An 18,651-nucleotide genomic window follows, 5' to 3' on the forward strand; every position below is an offset into this window, starting at 1 on the left:
GCATGGCAGTTGTTGCTGCTCGGTGTTTGCGTAAGGAGCAACAAGAGGGCTTCATCTGAAAGACCTCCTCCTACTACTCCCAGAGCCTTACCTTAGCTTAGACTTAACCAGAACACTTAGTGGTGGTTTTTCCAGACGTCTGATCAATATTTGGGATGGGAACACTCTATCCACATCTTATTGCTGTGAAGGGCTTTCAGCTGACACTTGTAGCTTTCCATCGTGCCCCCCGTGTCTCAGTTCCCAGGCTTACCCTCACTTTGCCATCTGATGTACCCTTTCTCCATATTTAGTCAGCTGAGGCTGAGCTTGGCTTCCAGATCCTCTGAAATGTTGTGCCACTCAGTAGGAAACTTGTTCCTTGCAACATCTTCTGCTTTGCAGAAACTGCTTTTCCCTATAGATTCCTAAAACGGGCTGTTCAGCTGGACTGATGAGTAGCACAACGGGTAATGGGGTCACTTAAATACATCTCAGGTTAAACTCTGGACTTACAAACCTGCTGCACAGTTTGTCGTCCTGAATTGCGTCCTGCGGGTTTCTCCCTTCCCGAGCTGCTCTCTGCAGGTGAACTGATAATTAGGATTGATTGCTGTCCCTACAGGACAACAGGCTTCTGCTGAGAGCCTGGGGAGAAAATTCAGGCAACAAAATGCACGTTGGTCCCTCAGTTGTTAAACAATGCTGGGCTGAAAAAGGTTGGTTCCACTGGCTGGAGCCAGCCTGAGGAAGGCTCCCTAAAACAGCTTCCCGCTCTATTCTTATATGGGAACCATAGCAGTAAGCGAGCACTGCTTCTGGGAAACACATTGTTTGTGTCTTTGTCTCTTGCAGGGGGTGATAATGTGAAAGGAGCACAACAGCCTGCGTCACTCACATGGCAAACCTCACTCTCCCCTTCAGAGCAAGCCAGAAGCTGATGTAAACCAACTTCTATTCGTGGCCCAGGTGCCAACTGTTCCACGGCACGCGGAGGCTTTGAGTGACCCTTCAGCCCCTGAGGACCAGTGGTGGCAGGTATCTCAAATGACACCGCCGAGCAGACAGCAGCAGCCTTCACCCTGCCAGGTTTCTGCTAAGGCACTTGTAAAATGGGCTCAGGACTAACGCAACGCAATTAAAGCATCAGTGACTTCCTCTTAGAGAAACCTAAATTTGAGGCCCTTTGGAATATTTATGGTACTTTAACATCGAATCTTGCCAAGAAGGCAGAAATGACTTTAAGCTGTAATTCCTCCTGCAATCCTTCTCATCACACTACCCTGGGATGTAGGAGAAGGAGCCTCAGCCTCACTTCTGCACCCCAAGAACAATGCCAAAGGGTTAAATTTGACTGAAATGGTGGCTATTAACTGTGCTAGGATGGCAAGAACTTAGGGATAAAAGCAGGTTTTCTATTCTGTTTCTGGATCCTTCTTGTTAATCCCGGTGCTGCACTTCCAAGACTTTCTTAGAAACTCTTTTCCCCAGCGAAGCCAGGCAAATGTCGCCTGTAGGACTTTCTGAGAACTGATCTCATCACTCTTTTTACCCGAAAAGGGAGTGAAGTGCATGCATGAACACTGTCAGCCACTCACCATGGTCTTCCTCCCTGGAAACTCATCTGACTGCTCCAACTGCACCCACTCCGTGGGGCCCGTGAACATTTCCAAGGCCATTTTGCTCGGTGTTATTCTAGGGGGATTAATCGTTTTTGGGGTTTTGGGTAATATCCTGGTTATCCTCTCTGTAGCCTGCCACAGGCATCTTCAGAGCGTTACCCACTATTACATAATTAACCTGGCTGTAGCTGACCTCCTCTTGACTTCCACTGTCCTGCCCTTCTCAGCCACTATGGAGATTTTGGGCTACTGGGCCTTTGGGAGAATCTTCTGCAACATCTGGGCAGCCGTCGACGTCCTTTGCTGCACTGCTTCCATTATGAGCCTCTGTATCATCTCCATAGACAGGTACATCGGGGTGAGCTACCCGCTGAGGTACCCCAGCATAGTGACAGAGAAGAGAGGCCTCCTGGCTTTGCTGTGCGTTTGGGCACTGTCCCTGGTGATATCCATCGGACCTCTCTTTGGCTGGAAGGAGCCAGCCCCGGAAGACGAAACCATCTGTCAGATCACCGAAGAGCCTGGCTACGTGCTGTTCTCTGCCCTAGGCTCCTTCTACCTCCCCCTCACCATCATCTTGGTGATGTACTGCCGCGTGTACGTGGTGGCCAAAAGGGAAAACAAAGGGCTCAGCTCCGGTCTGAAGACAGAGAGATCCCGGTCGGAAGAAGTCACCCTACGGATCCACCGGAAAAACACTCGCGAAACGAGCGGGTCCGCGTCCAACCCCAAGAGCAAGCACCACTTCTCGGTGCGCCTCCTCAAGTTCTCCAGGGAAAAGAAAGCTGCCAAGACCCTGGGAATAGTTGTGGGATGCTTCGTTCTGTGCTGGCTCCCTTTTTTTGTAGTCATGCCTCTTGGTAAGTAACGCGAAATCCGCTTGTAGGGCACCTTCCCTGAAGGGAGGGCTGTGTTTTGGCCTGCGTACAATAGAGCTGATCAGAAAAGCTCTGAGGGAATCGTTTTCCATTGGAAAGCTGTCAAAAAATCAAAACATCCCCCAGCACGAAACGGTGAACGTGAAAAATGAAAGTCTGAGCCAGAGATGCTTCATTGGGTTTGAAAGGGAAGCATAAAGTTCTGAAATAGTGGAACAGACCTTAACAGCCTTTTTCCATACAGAAAATATTCTCTCAGAACTAAGACTAATTTCTGACCGACTCTGCTATAGGAATGGTACCTTTATGCGTGTGTTTAAGTTTGTGGCCGGTTTTCCAGGTGATAAAAATTTGTAAAAGGTCAAGACATAAAAGTATTCAGGGTCAAAGCAGCAGTTTACAGCCTTGGGACCAAATTTCCCAAAGCGCTCAGGACCTGATTCCCCACTACGAAGAATAATCAGCCTCCTGCCAGAAGGTTTCACACCACGAAACACCATATTCCAAACGAATATGTGCTTTAATTTATCATCTGGCCAGTCACAACACAGCAGCGAGGCTCCTTCAAACTAATTTTACACTTCTCTGGCTCGCATCCTATGCAGAAACCCACGGCGCCCACTGGCCAAACACTGGCTGCCATTTCAACCATCACGCTGACTATGAATATTTATTCACCAGTTGCAATTCTAAAGGGGAGAAATTTGTTCTGCTTTGCTATCACTGAAATATAAAGTAATTAGAATTTTAATTAAACCTTGCTCAGTCACCTTTGATGAGACTTCGGGATTTAAAAGCAGAATACTAATGTTATACCTATATCTGAGTGTATGTGGCATATTGCCCTAAAGTTTGCTGTGCAGAACTCTACTAAATACAAGCTTTTGAAACACAGAACCTTAAATCTGAGTTGCTCAATTTCAGTAGCTTTTCTTATGGAAAGGCTTACGCTGTAGAGGAAAAATCAAGTAATAGAAGTTTTAGCTAGTAGTGGAATAATGTGCACGATTAAAAAAAAAGTCAGCATTACCTAAGCACTAAAAGAAAGATTTGAGGGATTATTATTTTTTTTAACCCTATAGAAATCTGTTCTCTTTCAATTAACCTCTAGTGGATTTACCAAGAACACCAGGTTGTTTCACAAAAACCTGCCACTAATGTTGCCACTTGAAAAACCAAACACTAGAGACTCTTTTGTGTTGGTCAATGCTGGGAAGTGCTGGAGTTTGAGATGTCGATGTTACATAAGGGGGAGCCCTGAAAAGCCTGGCTCATGCTGCCCAGGATGTCAGCACGTTGGAATGCTGGTTGCCAAGATGTCTGAAACATACCCAAAAAGGGTTTGCGAGAACGCATCAAACACACTTTTCGTTTGCTAATGTGGTTGCCCACACAGAGCTGTTGCTAATTTGCTTTGGATTTAAGAAATTTTCTTGATTCAAGACTGGCTTTGCATCTTTCTTTGATCCCTTATAAGGCAACTTACTTGAGGTTAGTTTCCCTGTATTATTAGTTTTTCTTTTCTTGTGAGTTTTAAAGCCTTTAACAAGTCTTTCAAGACCTACTTGTTACTGTTAGAGACAAAAAATAAAAAATAAACAGACAAGTGGCGCAAGAGAAGTCTTCAAAAACAAGCAAGAAAACATCCTGAAGCAGACAGTTTCACCCCAAACCAGACACTCATCCACAGCTGATTTTATACGGCACTCTACATCTCTACAAGGCAGAACACTTCCCCAAAAGATAAGCATTTTCAGATCTACCCTGCAGACAGGCAAAGGCAGGCACAGGTAATAGAAGTGGTCCAGTGAGGATCACGCAGCAGATTAGCTCCAGAGGGCTGACTTTCTGCTGCACAGAGCACTCCCCTCTCTGCTGCTGAAGCCAGTAGCAGTCGAGGAGCTCGTGATACAGCCAGTTGGAGAACAAGAACTTTGTTGTGCAAAAGCCCAGCCCTGCAGCGTTTTTTTTGTAATGGGACAGATGCATAAATAGTCCCATCAGCTGCTCCAGGTCATTTCAGCTATTTGTAGACTTCCAGAAGCAAATGAGTGAAGGATGCCCCATGAGTCAGAAATTCTTATCCTTTGCTATACAATCCCCTTCAGGTGACTGGCAGGTGCTTGCCACTCTATGCAGCAGCTGTTCCCAGATCAGGAACCACTACTGGTTTATTTACAGCATGCTCACGATCCCCACATCTATTAGCATCAGCTCCACCAGCTAAGAGCCGAGTTAAAACAAGTAACACCTGGCTTGCTCAGGTGCATTATAAACAGGGGTGGAAGCTTTGGGGTGTATGTATGGGGAGTACAAGAGTAACAGAAGGATATCAGGAGTGGAATAAAGGTACAACACCCAGATCAGCAGGTTTTACTGAAATAACTGCAGAAACAACTTGAGTTTCCCTGCCATGAGACAATACCTTAATTGAAATCAGTGTGTAAGACTGCCAGTGGCAATCTGTGTGAGTAATGTCTTTCTTACCTTCTTGGATGGAGTTTCATTCCAGGCAAAGGGGCTGTGCAAAGGCTTTAAGTCCAACGCACCTTCTCACTTGGCTTCAGTGTTTGTGGAGTAAGCCAAGGAATGATAATCCTGTCGCATGAAAATAAATGAGGTGGGTTAAGATTTGTTTTCACTGCATGTCGGAATGCAAACTCAGCCTTCACAAAACTTGTGTAAAATGAGTGTCCAAACAGATGACCTCCCCTGGAAGAAGTCAGGTTTTCACTGCTGCATGCACTCCGTCTGCTGCTTTAGCTCTGGCCAGTGGACTTGCTCTTAGACTCAAAGCTTTCCCGTAAGAGCTTCTTTGAATTCAACACACCCTCACGAATTATTTAACAAAACTTACCTGGATTTAGGAAAGTTCTAATTAAATCTGCAATCAATCTTTGTACTCCCTTAGTTAAATCTCAGTTCCTCTCTAGACATGCTACTTTCATAGTGCAACAAGAGGTGCTTTTTCCTTGATAGTTTAGGGCAGGCTTAGACTGACTGAAATGGGTTAAGATGTAACAACACCTAAATAGGGGTTTCATCTGAGATCCAGCATGAACTGTGAGGTCCTTTGTTCACATGCAGTGGCAGCTATAAAAGGTATCCGTTCTCAGTAAGTCCAGGTTCTGTCTGCCCTGCAGCAGTGGAAGTCAGATAGGGTAAAGTGCTCTTTATTCTGCTAATCTTCCTTTGAATTGCTATTACCTCCTCCTCCAAAAAAACCAGAAAAAGCTGTGAAATTCTGCACAGATTCTTCCTATAAATGTCATTGCCTAAGAGGAACCATGCCTAACACTTCAGTGCTTGGATTAGGTTGCACAGAAAGGCTGAAGTTTGCAGGCATCTACAGCTCTCTGCAACTGCTTCCCAAGCAGATTTTCAGGTGTATCCACCCAACTTTCTTTATTCTATACCAGGCATCAACCTTTTCTATAAGGATAAGCGTAGAAGGGACATACTCGGCAGAAGAATAAGTTAATCAGCTGAATAGATTACTGGCCTATTTAGGAACTCAAAATACTTTCTCTGTGTAACACTTACTCAGCACGACTGCTGCTTGCTGCAGACAGACTGTGAGAGCACCCTACTCCGTGCAGGTAGGCTGTTTGGCCCTCCAGATAAGGTGGCTGGAAAGGACACTTCCCTGTCCACTCTGTGGCTTTTACTCCCAATTATCTACTACATCCACTGCCTCCTTTCCTGATTTTGACCATTATTTCTCTTCAGCAAGACTTCACGACCACGTTCCCAAGTGCTAGCCACTTATGAGCCACTTACTGCCAGCCCACAGGACCTGAGCTTCCCTGACTAACAACCCCTGGTGTGATCCACGTAGCCAGAGCAGCTCTAAAAGCTTCAGTGCTGGCCGCACTGCAGTCAGCCTGGGTTTGGCTCCTTGCTCAAGACATAGCTGTGCTACAGCACCCCACTCATCCAGCACGAGCAGGGGATTTTACTGCACGCACTCGTGTATTCGAGCCACGAGGCGCTGCTTCACTGGAGGAAACAAAGCTCTGTGACCTAGCAAGGAAGGCTGTTGAGCAACAGAACTGCATTTTAGTTTTCCTAAATTAGTCAAAACCTTCTCATCGCAAAACTTCTGTTTTCGACGCAGCCAAAAAACAAAATCCTGCTGCTCTACACAAATGTTTGACATTTTACCAAAGCTCTTTAAAAGCAAGAAAAAAAAAAAGATGCCTTAAATGAATCAATATTGCTTTTTAAATTAGTGATAATTATCGTAGAGCAACCACGATCTCTGAGGCTCCAACAAATCTATGGGTTGCTTGAAGCCGAAATAGAAAGCTGAGAACAGGTTTCTGGAGGAATTTGAATGTCAAGGAGCAGCAAAGGCAGGGCTGCTCCCTGAGGGAGGGTGATCCAGGGTGACAACAGTGCAGGCAGCAGCCACGTCCCCACCAAAAACATGTCCTCACTGTACCTGAGCAAAGCAGGCAGAGGCGGCATCACCGGCAGGTTCAGCTGATGTCCTGAAACCACCTCAAAAACGTAAAGCAACAAAGCAGAGCGAGCAAAGGACAAGCCTGAGCCTCCCTACAGCACTCAGATTGGAGCAAGGAGAGGAGCCTGACCTTCTGTGCAGCTCCTGGGCCGCTGGGCAGGTCCTGGTAGAGGTCCCAGATGAGGCTCCTCAGGGCAGTTAAGGCTGGTTGGGGCACCTAGGGCTGTGCTACAATAACAGCCTGCTTCGTCCATCTCTGTTTGTGTGGGTTTTTTTCGGTTGGTTGGTTTGTTTTCTTCTTGCAGTCCCTAGAAAGGGAAATAGACAGACAGATATGAAAAGAAATGCTCAGAACTAGGCGAGTCTGGAAGTTGAGTGCGTTCCCCAAGCAATGGGACGAGTTTGCAAGGTGATGCTGAGGACGAGGTTACACCTGACAGCGGGGCTCCCAGAGCTGCTCCGGGAATTTTTCAGGTTACTTCTCAGCATCAGAGATAACAGTAGTTACAGGTCATTTTGAGATGAAACAAACACAGAACTGACGGAATAATGAAAAAGGGTTTGGGTGTGACACAAACAGGCCTGTGTTAGGATTGATGCTTCATCCTAATGACCTGCAAGCCCGGTTTGCTGTCCATTTCTCGTGGCAAGCTCGCTTAAATCTCTCTGGTTGTGGCTGCTGCTTTCAGACACACAAAAAAAGACAAAAGAGAAAGTGTGATCCAGGGTGCCATGAGGGAAATTACAATGCAGGCTACTGAAATGGGCAAGCGAGGCTTTTAGTGTTTGTCAATCATTCTCAAGATGAAGAAGAGCAGAAAAGAGGATACGCTGGAGGATATTTAGAGTAGTAAATTAGTCTTGTGAACTGACACAAGCCCTGTCAAGGGAATCCTCTAATCCTGCCTACGTGCCCATCTGCGGCTGGTTTCTAATTACTGTTTTGTGGTTGTTTTTTGAACTGGAGTCCAGGAGGATAACTGCCTACTTTTACTAGAGGTAAACCAGAAGCATAAAATGCAATTTTCTCTCTGCCACTGATGCAATGTCTCAGGTAGGGAGTGGGAACGTGCACCAAAAGCTGGAGGTTGGTGGATTTATCCATCTGTTTCCCTGTGAGGGTTGCACTTGTTATAGGTATCATAACTTTAATACGCTCTAATAAGGTGGCTGATTCCATTTTAACACCTTTCTCGGGCTCCAGAGGTATGAGTTCATACCCAGGCAGCTCAGCTGGAAATAGGAAACTTCCTTTTGGAAGCCAAAGGTGACCAGACATGCCAAAAAAAAAAAAAAATTGCAGCTGTTTACAAGCTATCAGATACAGAAATTCATCTACTTTAATCATGCTGGCAAAGGCACAATTGACCTGTCCTCCTCTACGTTGCAAGGCTGGGACAATACAAAGCTTCCCACTTGTCTATTAGGGTGTTGAATATCCCACATTTTCCTCAAGGACCCACCTGATTTTTGTTACCAGTAAAAAAAAAAAACAACATCAGATACAGCTTGCTGGCCTCTTGTTCTTTTCAGGATCATCCGAGTCTCGATTCAGAAGCAGTTCTCCTGTCAGAACACGGTCTGATCAGCTCCCACTGTTTGGGGATGAGCCATCCTCCACCCTGCCCACTTGCTGGCAAAGTAATTGGGCTCTGGGCCATGTTCCTTTGTCACCAGCAGCCAGAATATGACAGAGTTGGGCCAGAGAAGTGAAGTGGGGATCTCTGCTTTCGCCTGTATCTCATCATAGCAGGGATCCAACTGCCTGCTGCTGTCTTGACATTCATACTGTGCAGCTCCCTGCTCCCTACCTGCTGACTCCTGCAGACAGCGGTGTTTTAATGAGCAAAAACTGGGAACATCATTTCAGAGTAACAGACAGGATCCAACTTGAGTGAGAAACCGGGAGCAGTTTAAACGTGGTTTTTAAGGTGTTTTAGAGGCGCAAAAAGGAAGTGCTCGTGATTCATCCATTCCCCATCGTTTAACCAATGGTATAATGGGAATTAGCACGCTGGGAGATTCAGAAATGAGCTGGGATCTTTCAGTATCAGGTTAACTGCAGGAGCTGAACAGCAAGTCAGCAATTTCCCATAGAATCGAGATCACTTTGATTGATGATACTGACACAGTGGCTGGTGCTGTCTTATCCTGTGAAGGCAATGTCAAAGAGAAGGTGTTTACATGGCAGGAGAGGAAATAAATTTGCTGATGGGGAAAGTAAGGAAGAGCAAGCAAAAGTTTCCCTGGGGAGGAGAACTGTGTGCAATTGTACCAGCATTCCAGGGAAGCACAATGGGACTGCAATATGTTATCCTGGCATTTCTCTGCACAGAAGGTAAATAAAACTTTTCACAAATCACCCCTTTTCTTCTGTAGAATCGGCCATATGGTCTCGTAGTAGTAAAGAGAAGCTCAGGATCCTCCTGTCCCTCCCACCCTTTTACTTGGAAGGCAGAGTAAGGCAAGCAGCCCGAGCCCTCCCTTGATATCATCATGGCTCGGTCATCCAGTACTCTGAGAAGCTAGGATCTAAAGGCTTTTTTCTTTTCATTGTTCAGCTGATAATAACATAATAAAGTAAAATGAATAAAAGCTGGGACAACAATAGTTTTTATATTAGAAAACGCTGAATTCCAGCCACGGTGGGAATATTCCGAGCTAGATTCCCTTCATTAGCATTTCAGTGTGTTCCCTCAGCGACAAAAAGGAAAACAGAAATAAAGGGGAAAAAGAACAAAGAAAAAATAGAATAAAGCCCCAGCTTATTCTATGGAGTGACAGCCACAGGTTAGAGAAAAAAAGGGTATTTAACACTCTTTGAGTCATGGAACATGGCTGTGTGTGAGCGTGTGTGTTAAGTCATTGAACAGGGAGAAAATAAGCCATGAAGAGTCAAGAGACAAGTTTTTTGTCTAATCACAAGGGGTGTTTTTTGTAAACACAGACTGCAAAGGCCTTGTTGCCCTAGGTTGATAACAGCCACCCTGAAGCCAATGGCAAAAATACCACTGACATCCCCATGGCCAACAGTTCTCTGCTGTTATCACATCCTGAAATGTTATGTCCCACTGACTCATAATCCAGCAAAGGAGCAGAAAAAAATGCTAATATTAATAGCCACTGAAGCTGAAAACGAGAGAGAATGTGGAGTGAGTTGTGCTACGTTTCGTGATTCATACCTATGGCTTTCCAGCATGAACTACCCGTCAGGGAGACTTGTCCTTGTCTTCAAAATGTTCTTGCTTGCTGTAGTCACCACCATCAGGCTCCTGGAATAAATGAACCACGAATGTAATTTTCACTCGCTCTCCTCTCAAACATCATGGTGCCATTTAGAATTTAGTGATTGAAAGGCGATGAATAATTCTGCCACCCCACCCAGCAGATTTCAGGCTTTGTCTTCAATCTGGATGCATGAGGGCTAAACACTCAGCTCTTGCTAAGGAGTGTAATTCCAGTGTTGCTAACCCCAAAGACTCCAAAAATCACGACCACCAGTCACACAGTGACAAAATCATGAGACAGGCTGAGACAGACTCATCTGTTCAAACTATCCATCAAACTATCCAAAAATCTGAACCATCAGATTTTTTTTTTAACTTTTAAATGAAAGCTAAAGTTTTCTTGTAAATGCACGACGCCGGGAGCTAGGACTTTGGGAGGAATATCAAATGTCGTAAAAATGTTAGCAATGAGAGCCAGAACCATTCCACTGCAGTGACAGCACAGGAGCCAGAATTTCACTGGCAATTAGATTGATTTGTTAAGCAATGTCATTATTTAAGTTGACACAGGTAAGAAAATCTCAGTTTACCTTCCCGTGTTTTTTCTTTTTTTTTATCTGCTTTTTAAATCTGCATCTGCGCACAGTGAATCTGGAAATAGTTGCTTGATGAGATGTTTGCTCTTTGCCAGAAATATCATCCATCCTAAGTGGGTACGACATGAAACAGAGCATAAATTAGGGCTGAAAAAATCCAAATAATCAGAGCACCATTCCCAGACTGACCCATTCCAGTTCTCTGTCTGTTCCATCTGTCTCCTTTGGAGAAATATCCACACCCCACTGAATGCCCCAGAGATCTGAATTCAAGTCCTGCGAAGAGGAACAACCTCTCGTTCCTCCTTCTCTGGCTGTTTATTGCATTTTAGGGATGTCTAAGCACAATGTCATTCTCATTTCCCCCCTGAATCAGCCCCAAATTCCAGGTCCTGGGATATGCTGGCTGTAAACGTCTAAGTCTTACCAGATGCAGGCTCTTACCCTTCCTCATGTCTCTTCTTACTCGATACTTAACCACTGTTCTGCATTTCTTCCCCTAATTTGATTATACAAAACCCAGAAGCGTTTCCTACTATTGAAGGGCTCTTTGATCCCACTTCTGTTCCCACAGAAGATACTTTCCATAAGGGAGCTGTGGGGCGAGACGTGCTGGGACAGCATATATGTACAGAGTGCAGCTGCTACGTGTCTGCAGCAATACACATACATATTTATACGTATGTATATATAAATATACTTCCTATGGGGTGGTCTGTGTTTGACCTGAGACGCAGAATGGAGTGCCAGTCTCATGGAATAAAGTTCAACGCTAACACTGAGCTTGGGAACCCCCGATGAAGCACATTTATGTACATTAGTAGGGCAGACTCACGAGAGATCCAGAGAGTCCCTGGTAGAGTCAGTCCGTGGGAGAAAATCAGGGCTCTTCTGCGCTTCATCCTCGGGGTCTTTAGGGCAATTGCTCTGGAATAGGACAGATTACAGGACCTGAATTTTAGCTTCGCCTCTCTGCAAACCACACCACTCTCCTTATTTTCAATTTGCTGTGATTATAGAGGAATATTTCCCAGGTGCCAGTCAAGACATGTTAAGATTTCAGACTTTTGAGCAAGGTATAAAACGTGCACTTTCCCTGACCCTTTTGGACTCCTAAAGCCCTAAGAACACAGCCCTAACAGCACTGGGTGGTTCTCTGCTCACAATGAGCACCGGTACCATGCACGGCTGCTCCCTGCAGGCTCTGAATACGAGGCCATGACCATTTTGCAGGTTGGTGCTGGTTCCTCAGCACACCTGGGTACAGCCCTGATCTCCCGCAAGCACTACTGGAGCCATCCCACCCCGTCTGCCTTTTCCTGTGCTCTGATTCAACCACAACATTTGTGACATGCAACAAAAAAGGGAGAAAAAGTAGTGAACCGAATCAGAGCTGCAAGATTTAGCCATGGAGCTGGACTTTAACAACACAGTGAGGTCCACAGATCATAAAATCTCTAGGATCTTCTTCCTGTGGTGCAAAGGAGACGATACAGAGTAAACACTACAAATTTCTGAAGCCTGGGAGCTTCTAAATCCCTCTGTGCTGTCCGTCAGTGAAGTGACACCCGACATCAGCACTGGCTTTTAAACAACCTGTAATCAAGCAGCTCTGTAACTTGTGACTAACGACAAAATCAAATTACATCGTTGTGACTGAATTGGCACTTACTCACCGGGAGGTGCAGGGAAAACTTCTCTGGCAGATCTGAAGAAACCTGAAGTTCACAAACAGGAAAATAAACGATGAGGGACGGGAACGCAATCCTGACATTTTCAGGGGAGAGTGATGAAATACTTAATGGCAAAGGATCTCAGGAGGCTAATAATACATTCTGGTTTATTTAATTTTCATCTAACAAACAATTGCATTGTGCTAGTGACACTTGAAAATCCTCAACCTTTTGAAAACAAAGCAGGGATTCAAGCATCATTTAGTCAATCTAAAGTCAAAGGCATTAAGGGATCAGTTGAAGTTTTCTTTACTTCTCTTCCAGCACAAACTGTAGAGGGACAATGGACGAGGAAAGCTCTGAACCGTATTCAGTTTTGCCACTATTCACTAGTTCATCCCTGACAGTGTAACCAGGCAAGACATTAAGGCCATTAAGACAACCAGTTTAGAGTGAGACGATTTGGAAAGCTTGCTCATCAGATGCTGTTATAATTCTTTTTTCTCAGCCCTGGCTATTAGTAGGCAAGTGTCCAAATCCAAGCTGACACTAATTGGCAGCCACTCAGTGGCCAAGGTTTGGATGGCCGAGGTCTCTGAACTGCTTACCCCAAGGGTGGATGAGTTGTGCCAACAAAGCTTTGCTGGAAACGAGTTTGTGAGGAGCTAGCTGCCCCCCTGAAGGGGGGCACAGCCTCTGTGATTGCTTCTATAAGCAGACTTCAATTGGTTTTATTAATTTTAAATACAATACCTCCATACTTATGAATTGTAAAGGCCCAAAGGCAAATGAGGTCTTCTACTTCACCGCCCTGTATGTCACAGACCAAAGTTTTTCACCTGCTTTCTCTGTAGTGCCTCACTGCTACGTAGGAAACAGACAACCTTATACTGAATACCTTAAGAAAAAAAGAGAGAATTCACCACTCCGCTTTGTTATTTTTTCTCATGGTTAATCACAGCCACTGTTAAAACAAACAAACAAAAACCCACCCATGCTTTATTCCCACTTTGACCTTGTCTGACTCCACCTGGTTAGATGTCTCTGCTCACTGAACAAAATACTTTATCACCAGGCTCAGCAGCGCTGTTTGGAAATTACTCCTACTTGCTAGATACATCCACCACTGGTATCAATCATGACAGCAACATTACTGAATTTTAAACTCCTGGAAGAAAAGAACACATTCCTAATACTCTGTGGGAGGCACGGTGGTCCCTCGAGGACCTGGGGAATACAATATTTTCCCCCTTTTGCCGGATATTCTGCCAGGGAACAAAATAAGCTAGGGAATGTTGCTGAACTACGGAGCTCACCAGGTGTCTGCACTGCTTTCTGGGGCCATTTGAAGAGGACACCGGACTTCTGTCGAGGCACTACATAAATACTAATGAGCCCATAGCTCCTTGCTACAGTCCTGCAACGTACAGAAGGATTTGGCCCACTGTAGAGAAGATGCAGGAGGTGAAATAATTTCTCTGCCCTATACAATAGCTCAGCGGCTCAAGGTTTAGACAAACTGACCTTGATTTATACGGGTCTGGGAGATGAATAAGTTGTTGGCATAAGCAAGAAGAAGGTGCACAGTATCTCTACTCTAATTTTACTATCAGTTCTAGCCCCAGTTCCACCAGGATTCCGCTGACCATGTTTCTTCCTATTGGCACTAGGACCATTTACAGGACACCACGCAGTTATAACAAAGCCTGTAGGCAGAGCTTTAGCTGGTCTAAACTTGTGAAACATCACAGACTAGCACGACCAAATGCAGGGCAGAGAAAAGCTACTGTCCTCAAACCTGAGTCGTATCCGTTCTGGAAGGAATGAGTTAATGACAGCGTGTGATGGGACCTACCCTAGTGAAGTTCGTACACTCTTAAAGCTGCTTCGTTTTCTTTTCCTTTCTCTGACAGCGCATTGTTCCAACGCAACAAATCCCTACACTGATGAACCAAAAATGGTTACGTTAATAAATTAGCATGCAGATCTCCCTCTTACCCCCCCCCCAAAAAAAAAAAAAAAAAAAAAAAGAGACAGAGTCTGACACTGGCTCTTTACTATTTTTAGCAGGCTTTGGCAAGGCACTTGCATTCCAGTTAAAGGGAGCCAGAAGTTGCAGCAAACAGGAATTGTTATTGTTTACCCATTTTTACACTCAGCCCCACGTTGCTGATTCCCTAAACCTAGATTTGTTTCACCTTTTGCCTTAATACGAGATGGGGAAGCAGTGGATACTCTGCACCTAACTGAAGAAATAAAGCGATCATTGAGCGGGATTTGGGCATTTCGAATCCTTTTGTATTTTTCATCTGCCAGCGGCTTCAGCCAGCAAGTTCTCCGAGAAGCTTATTTAGTTGTTTTTCATTACAGGAAAGCAGCAGTAATTTGCTGAGACGTGCCTGCTCGCTCGTGCTAATCTGCAAAATAGCAATTGCTGTCTTTAGCACAACATTTTTTTGGCCTTAAAACACTTGCCAGCTTTGAAACTGATAGTGAAAGCGGTGTACCTAGCCAGCAGCGAGCTCGCGTTGGCTGCCCAGCTTGCACCTGGAGCTGAAAACCGAGGTTGAGCTGCTGGAATACAAAGAGCAAGCTCCTTTGGTACGTTGTGCGTTGCCTTTGGGTATTGTGACTCACTTCCCTGCAAAGCAGCGGCCGCTCCGACGCCGTGCACCTGACAGCTCACGTCTTGGGGGACTGCTCCAAAGCCAGGGATAATCGGCACGATAACCTCGGTGACAGCAGCACGTCCTTGGGGCCACCAGGGCCTCTCCGAGCCGGTGCCATGGGCAGACAGCATTGCTCCACGCAGCACAAACCATGAAACCATGCTCAGCAGAAGCAGAAGGAGCGCACCATTAATCACCCTGCACTATTTGCGTCTCCGGTGCAGGCAATATTTTGCTACGTTCTCACACAGGCAAAAAACACCCTGAGAATTCCTCTCCGGCTTTCGCTGCACTTGCTGTAGCTTTGCTTGGCAAAGACGGGAAGCAAAAGACTCAAAGCGAAGTTCGGCAGCTCTCGGAATTTAATTAGGAGGCTCCCTGATTACATTATTAGCTTTTCCAGAGTCACTGGAGGTCTAAGAAACAGATCGATCCGTGTAAAGCCTAGGAGCTGCCTGCAGAAAATAGGTAAACTGCAGAGGATGACAAATGTATAGACAAAATCTTCCCCAGCATTTCTTCCAGCATGCACAACTTATGATTTTTGGGAGGAAGCAGGAAAAAAAGCGTAGGTCAGTGCTAGAAGATCCATTTCTTACACACCTGATTATAAAGGCCAAAACGAGCCAGTTATGTTTTCTGGGAAATGACTTTGCTTCCCATGCCCATGATCTGCTACCCAAGGTAATTACTGAGAGTGGAGTGATGGAATTTTTTTTTTTAATATAGGAAAGTAAGTAACAGTCTTTCCCTTGACAACACATGGGAAATATTTTTCTCTTTTTCTCGTTCTAGATCCATTTGACAGGACTGGTGTCTTAGAAGTGCTGTTATCACTTATTCCTCCCCCAGCATCACACGCAGTTTGGTTTTCTGCCTCATTCACATTCAGACAATACTGTTTTTATTTCCAAGCAAAGAGAAGTACCAACAAGAGAATTAAAGGATCTTGTTACAATGGCTGCTTTCCAGTGTCATTCAGGAAAAGCAACAAATTTCTAAACAATTCTCCGTAAGCAGCAGCAGCGTTGACTCTTTGATATCCTAAATACAGTTTTATAGTAACATCTCTCCAGGAGGAAATCTCTTAAGTGTTTACTGACATCCTATTCAAACAACTCAAAGTGAAGAACTTGCTTATAGAAGAAGTAAGGCACTCAAATTGTATTTAAACAAAAAATCAAACATTTGCATTAGGGAAAACATTCCCAAGGTTTTAAATCAGCAGATTTCTTATAGGATGAAATCCTACAATATCACTCGTGTACTGTAATCTGCTTTAACAAAAGGCTGTTAGCAATGCCATTTCAATTGGCATGGTGACTTGAAGCTGACTGTTGTGCCAGTGAGGACTAACAAGTGCATCATCAATGACTGTCACTGATTTGCTGAACAACCTCTGTCAAACAGTTTTTAATATTTTTAGATGCTGTCCTGCCTTTCATGGAATGAGAAGGCCCACAGGACTTTCCTTAGTAAGGAGCCACCTAAGTTCTTGCTCTTTGAATGGTCTCTGGGAGACAGGCTTGCAAGTATACACCAGTTTCCAGTATATTCCAGTTTCAGACCCTCTTCAGTGTTCACTGGCATAAGAAGGAACCTTTCCCTTAACTTCTCCGAATTTTAGATGCATGCCATGAAAAAGAAAAATGTGGATTTTTTTTTTTCCCCAAAAGACTTAAGGGAAAATGAGCACCCACTACTTTATCATTTCTAAGGCTTTTGGTTGTAATGTAGTCAACCCAGTAATCTCTCAGATTCTGAAGTGGTGTGGTTTTGTTGCCCTTTGAAACCCCTTTTGATGACTTCCATGTCATGGTTGTTGTTTGGCGTTAGCCAATTAATAGTTAATTCATAGCCATATTCATAGCCAATATAGCCATAATTCATAGCCAATTAATAGTTAATTCATAACCTTGAATTAAAAGTCCTGGAGGAAGCAATTTCCCTTTATCACTTGCTATCAGTCCTCTTGGCTCTCTGGCTGTAACTGGGTAAATACAATGCCTGTTTAATGAAGTAGATGTCTTGAATATTGAATTGATCTCTGATATAACATCCATGTAATTGCACAACATCATACATTCTGAAAGACTCATTCCTGCAGGAATTAGGCTTTGAGTCATAAATTTTGCAAGACAGAACAGAATCCTATTTATTTTTTTCCAGTGTTTAAGTTTCTTTGGTTACCTGCAATTTCTCATTGCCTCTGCCTTAACACTCTGTATATTTTCCATTTTAGGTTCTTTCTTTCCTGCAATCAAACCCCCGGACACGCTTTTTAAAATAACATTTTGGCTTGGATATTTAAACAGCTGCATCAACCCCATCATCTATCCGTGCTCGAGTCAAGAGTTTAAGAAAGCGTTCCAAAACGTCCTGAGAGCGCAGTGCCTCCCGAGGAAGCACGCAGCAAAGAAGCAATCCCCAAGTTTCAACCTCAACCATCCCGCTAGCCAAAGCATGGAAAGTGGCAAAGGTGTGGTCCGTATCCCCGTCGGCTCGGGTGAAACCTTCTATAAGATCTCCAAGTCCGATGGGGTCTGCGAATGGAAGATATTCTCTGCCGTGCAAAGCGTGCCCACAAAAAACGCAGTTTCTAAGGACAAGTCTAGCTGCACCGCTGCCAAAGTGAAAAGCAAAGGTTTCCTCCAGGAATGCTGCTGTGCAGGCACTTCGGGGAATGTGGCCCACGAAAATTGTAAAGTGCCAACGATTAAAATCCATACCATCTCCCTCAGCGAAAACGGGGAGGATGTCTAAAGGACTCAACGTGCCTACTAGGGTAGGCTGGCAAACTTGTGGCTGTGCAGACAGGAGGTTGCTCTTTTAATTGCAAGTTGCTCTTTTTACTGGGAAGTAGAAGTAGAGGCTACGACAGCTTAATGGGGTTGGGTGAAATGAATAGAGTACCAAAAAACAGTGCCAAGTCTTTTGAGGAGTGCTGGGACCTGACCAAAGGGCCTAAAAGACAGTGAATGGCTTCAGTGGATGGTGAGCACGCTATGCTCTTCCATAAGACTGGCCCCTGCAAGTGATTTGCCTGATGTTTAAAGGCTTTATTTTTCACTCTATTCCCTCGTTGTAAAGGCCAACTGCTCTGATTTAGGTGCAAGGATGGAGAAAGAGCAAACTACAAAGTTCCCGTACTGATTTCAGCATGAATGCTTTCAGACAGCTCCGAGTCTAGAGCCGCTTCTGTGACTTTTTAATAATAAAAAGATAAACATTGATTTAACAGCCAGGAGAACTGAGGTCGGGAGGCTCAGGTCTTGGGACAGTGTTTACAGATCTCTGCTTACTTTTTGTTAAGGGACTGTGGACAAGAATGAGTTCCTACCATGTCTTGCCTCTTTTGTTCATCTCCAGGTCCCGGTTTGGCGAGGTCCTACACCCCTTGCTGAAGGGGCCAGGCAGCTCTTTGGATGACACCTTCAACTGGGACATCCCTGAGCTGTGCCAGGTGGGGATCTGGTGTTATGCAGTGGCCACAAGGCTGCTGGGCCTCCAGCTGTCCGGAAAGGCAGCAACTTCAAATCACA

General features: G+C 44.9%; 1 protein-coding gene across 1 annotated transcript; it reads left to right on the forward strand.

Annotated features, from left to right (window-relative positions):
- Positions 1 to 1,578: 1,578 nt before the first annotated feature.
- Positions 1,579 to 17,872, forward strand: ADRA1A (adrenoceptor alpha 1A; the record flags this gene model as incomplete). The annotated part of the gene is made up of 2 exons (XM_084302235.1): positions 1,579 to 2,461; positions 17,352 to 17,872. 2 exons carry the CDS (start codon positions 1,579 to 1,581, stop codon positions 17,870 to 17,872), a joined length of 1,404 nt encoding a protein of 467 aa, XP_084158361.1.
- Between the last annotated feature and the right edge of the window lie 779 nt (positions 17,873 to 18,651).

The sequence above is a fragment of the Netta rufina genome (assembly GCF_964035555.1).
Source record: "Netta rufina genome assembly, chromosome: 27".
Lineage (NCBI taxonomy): Eukaryota > Metazoa > Chordata > Aves > Anseriformes > Anatidae > Netta > Netta rufina.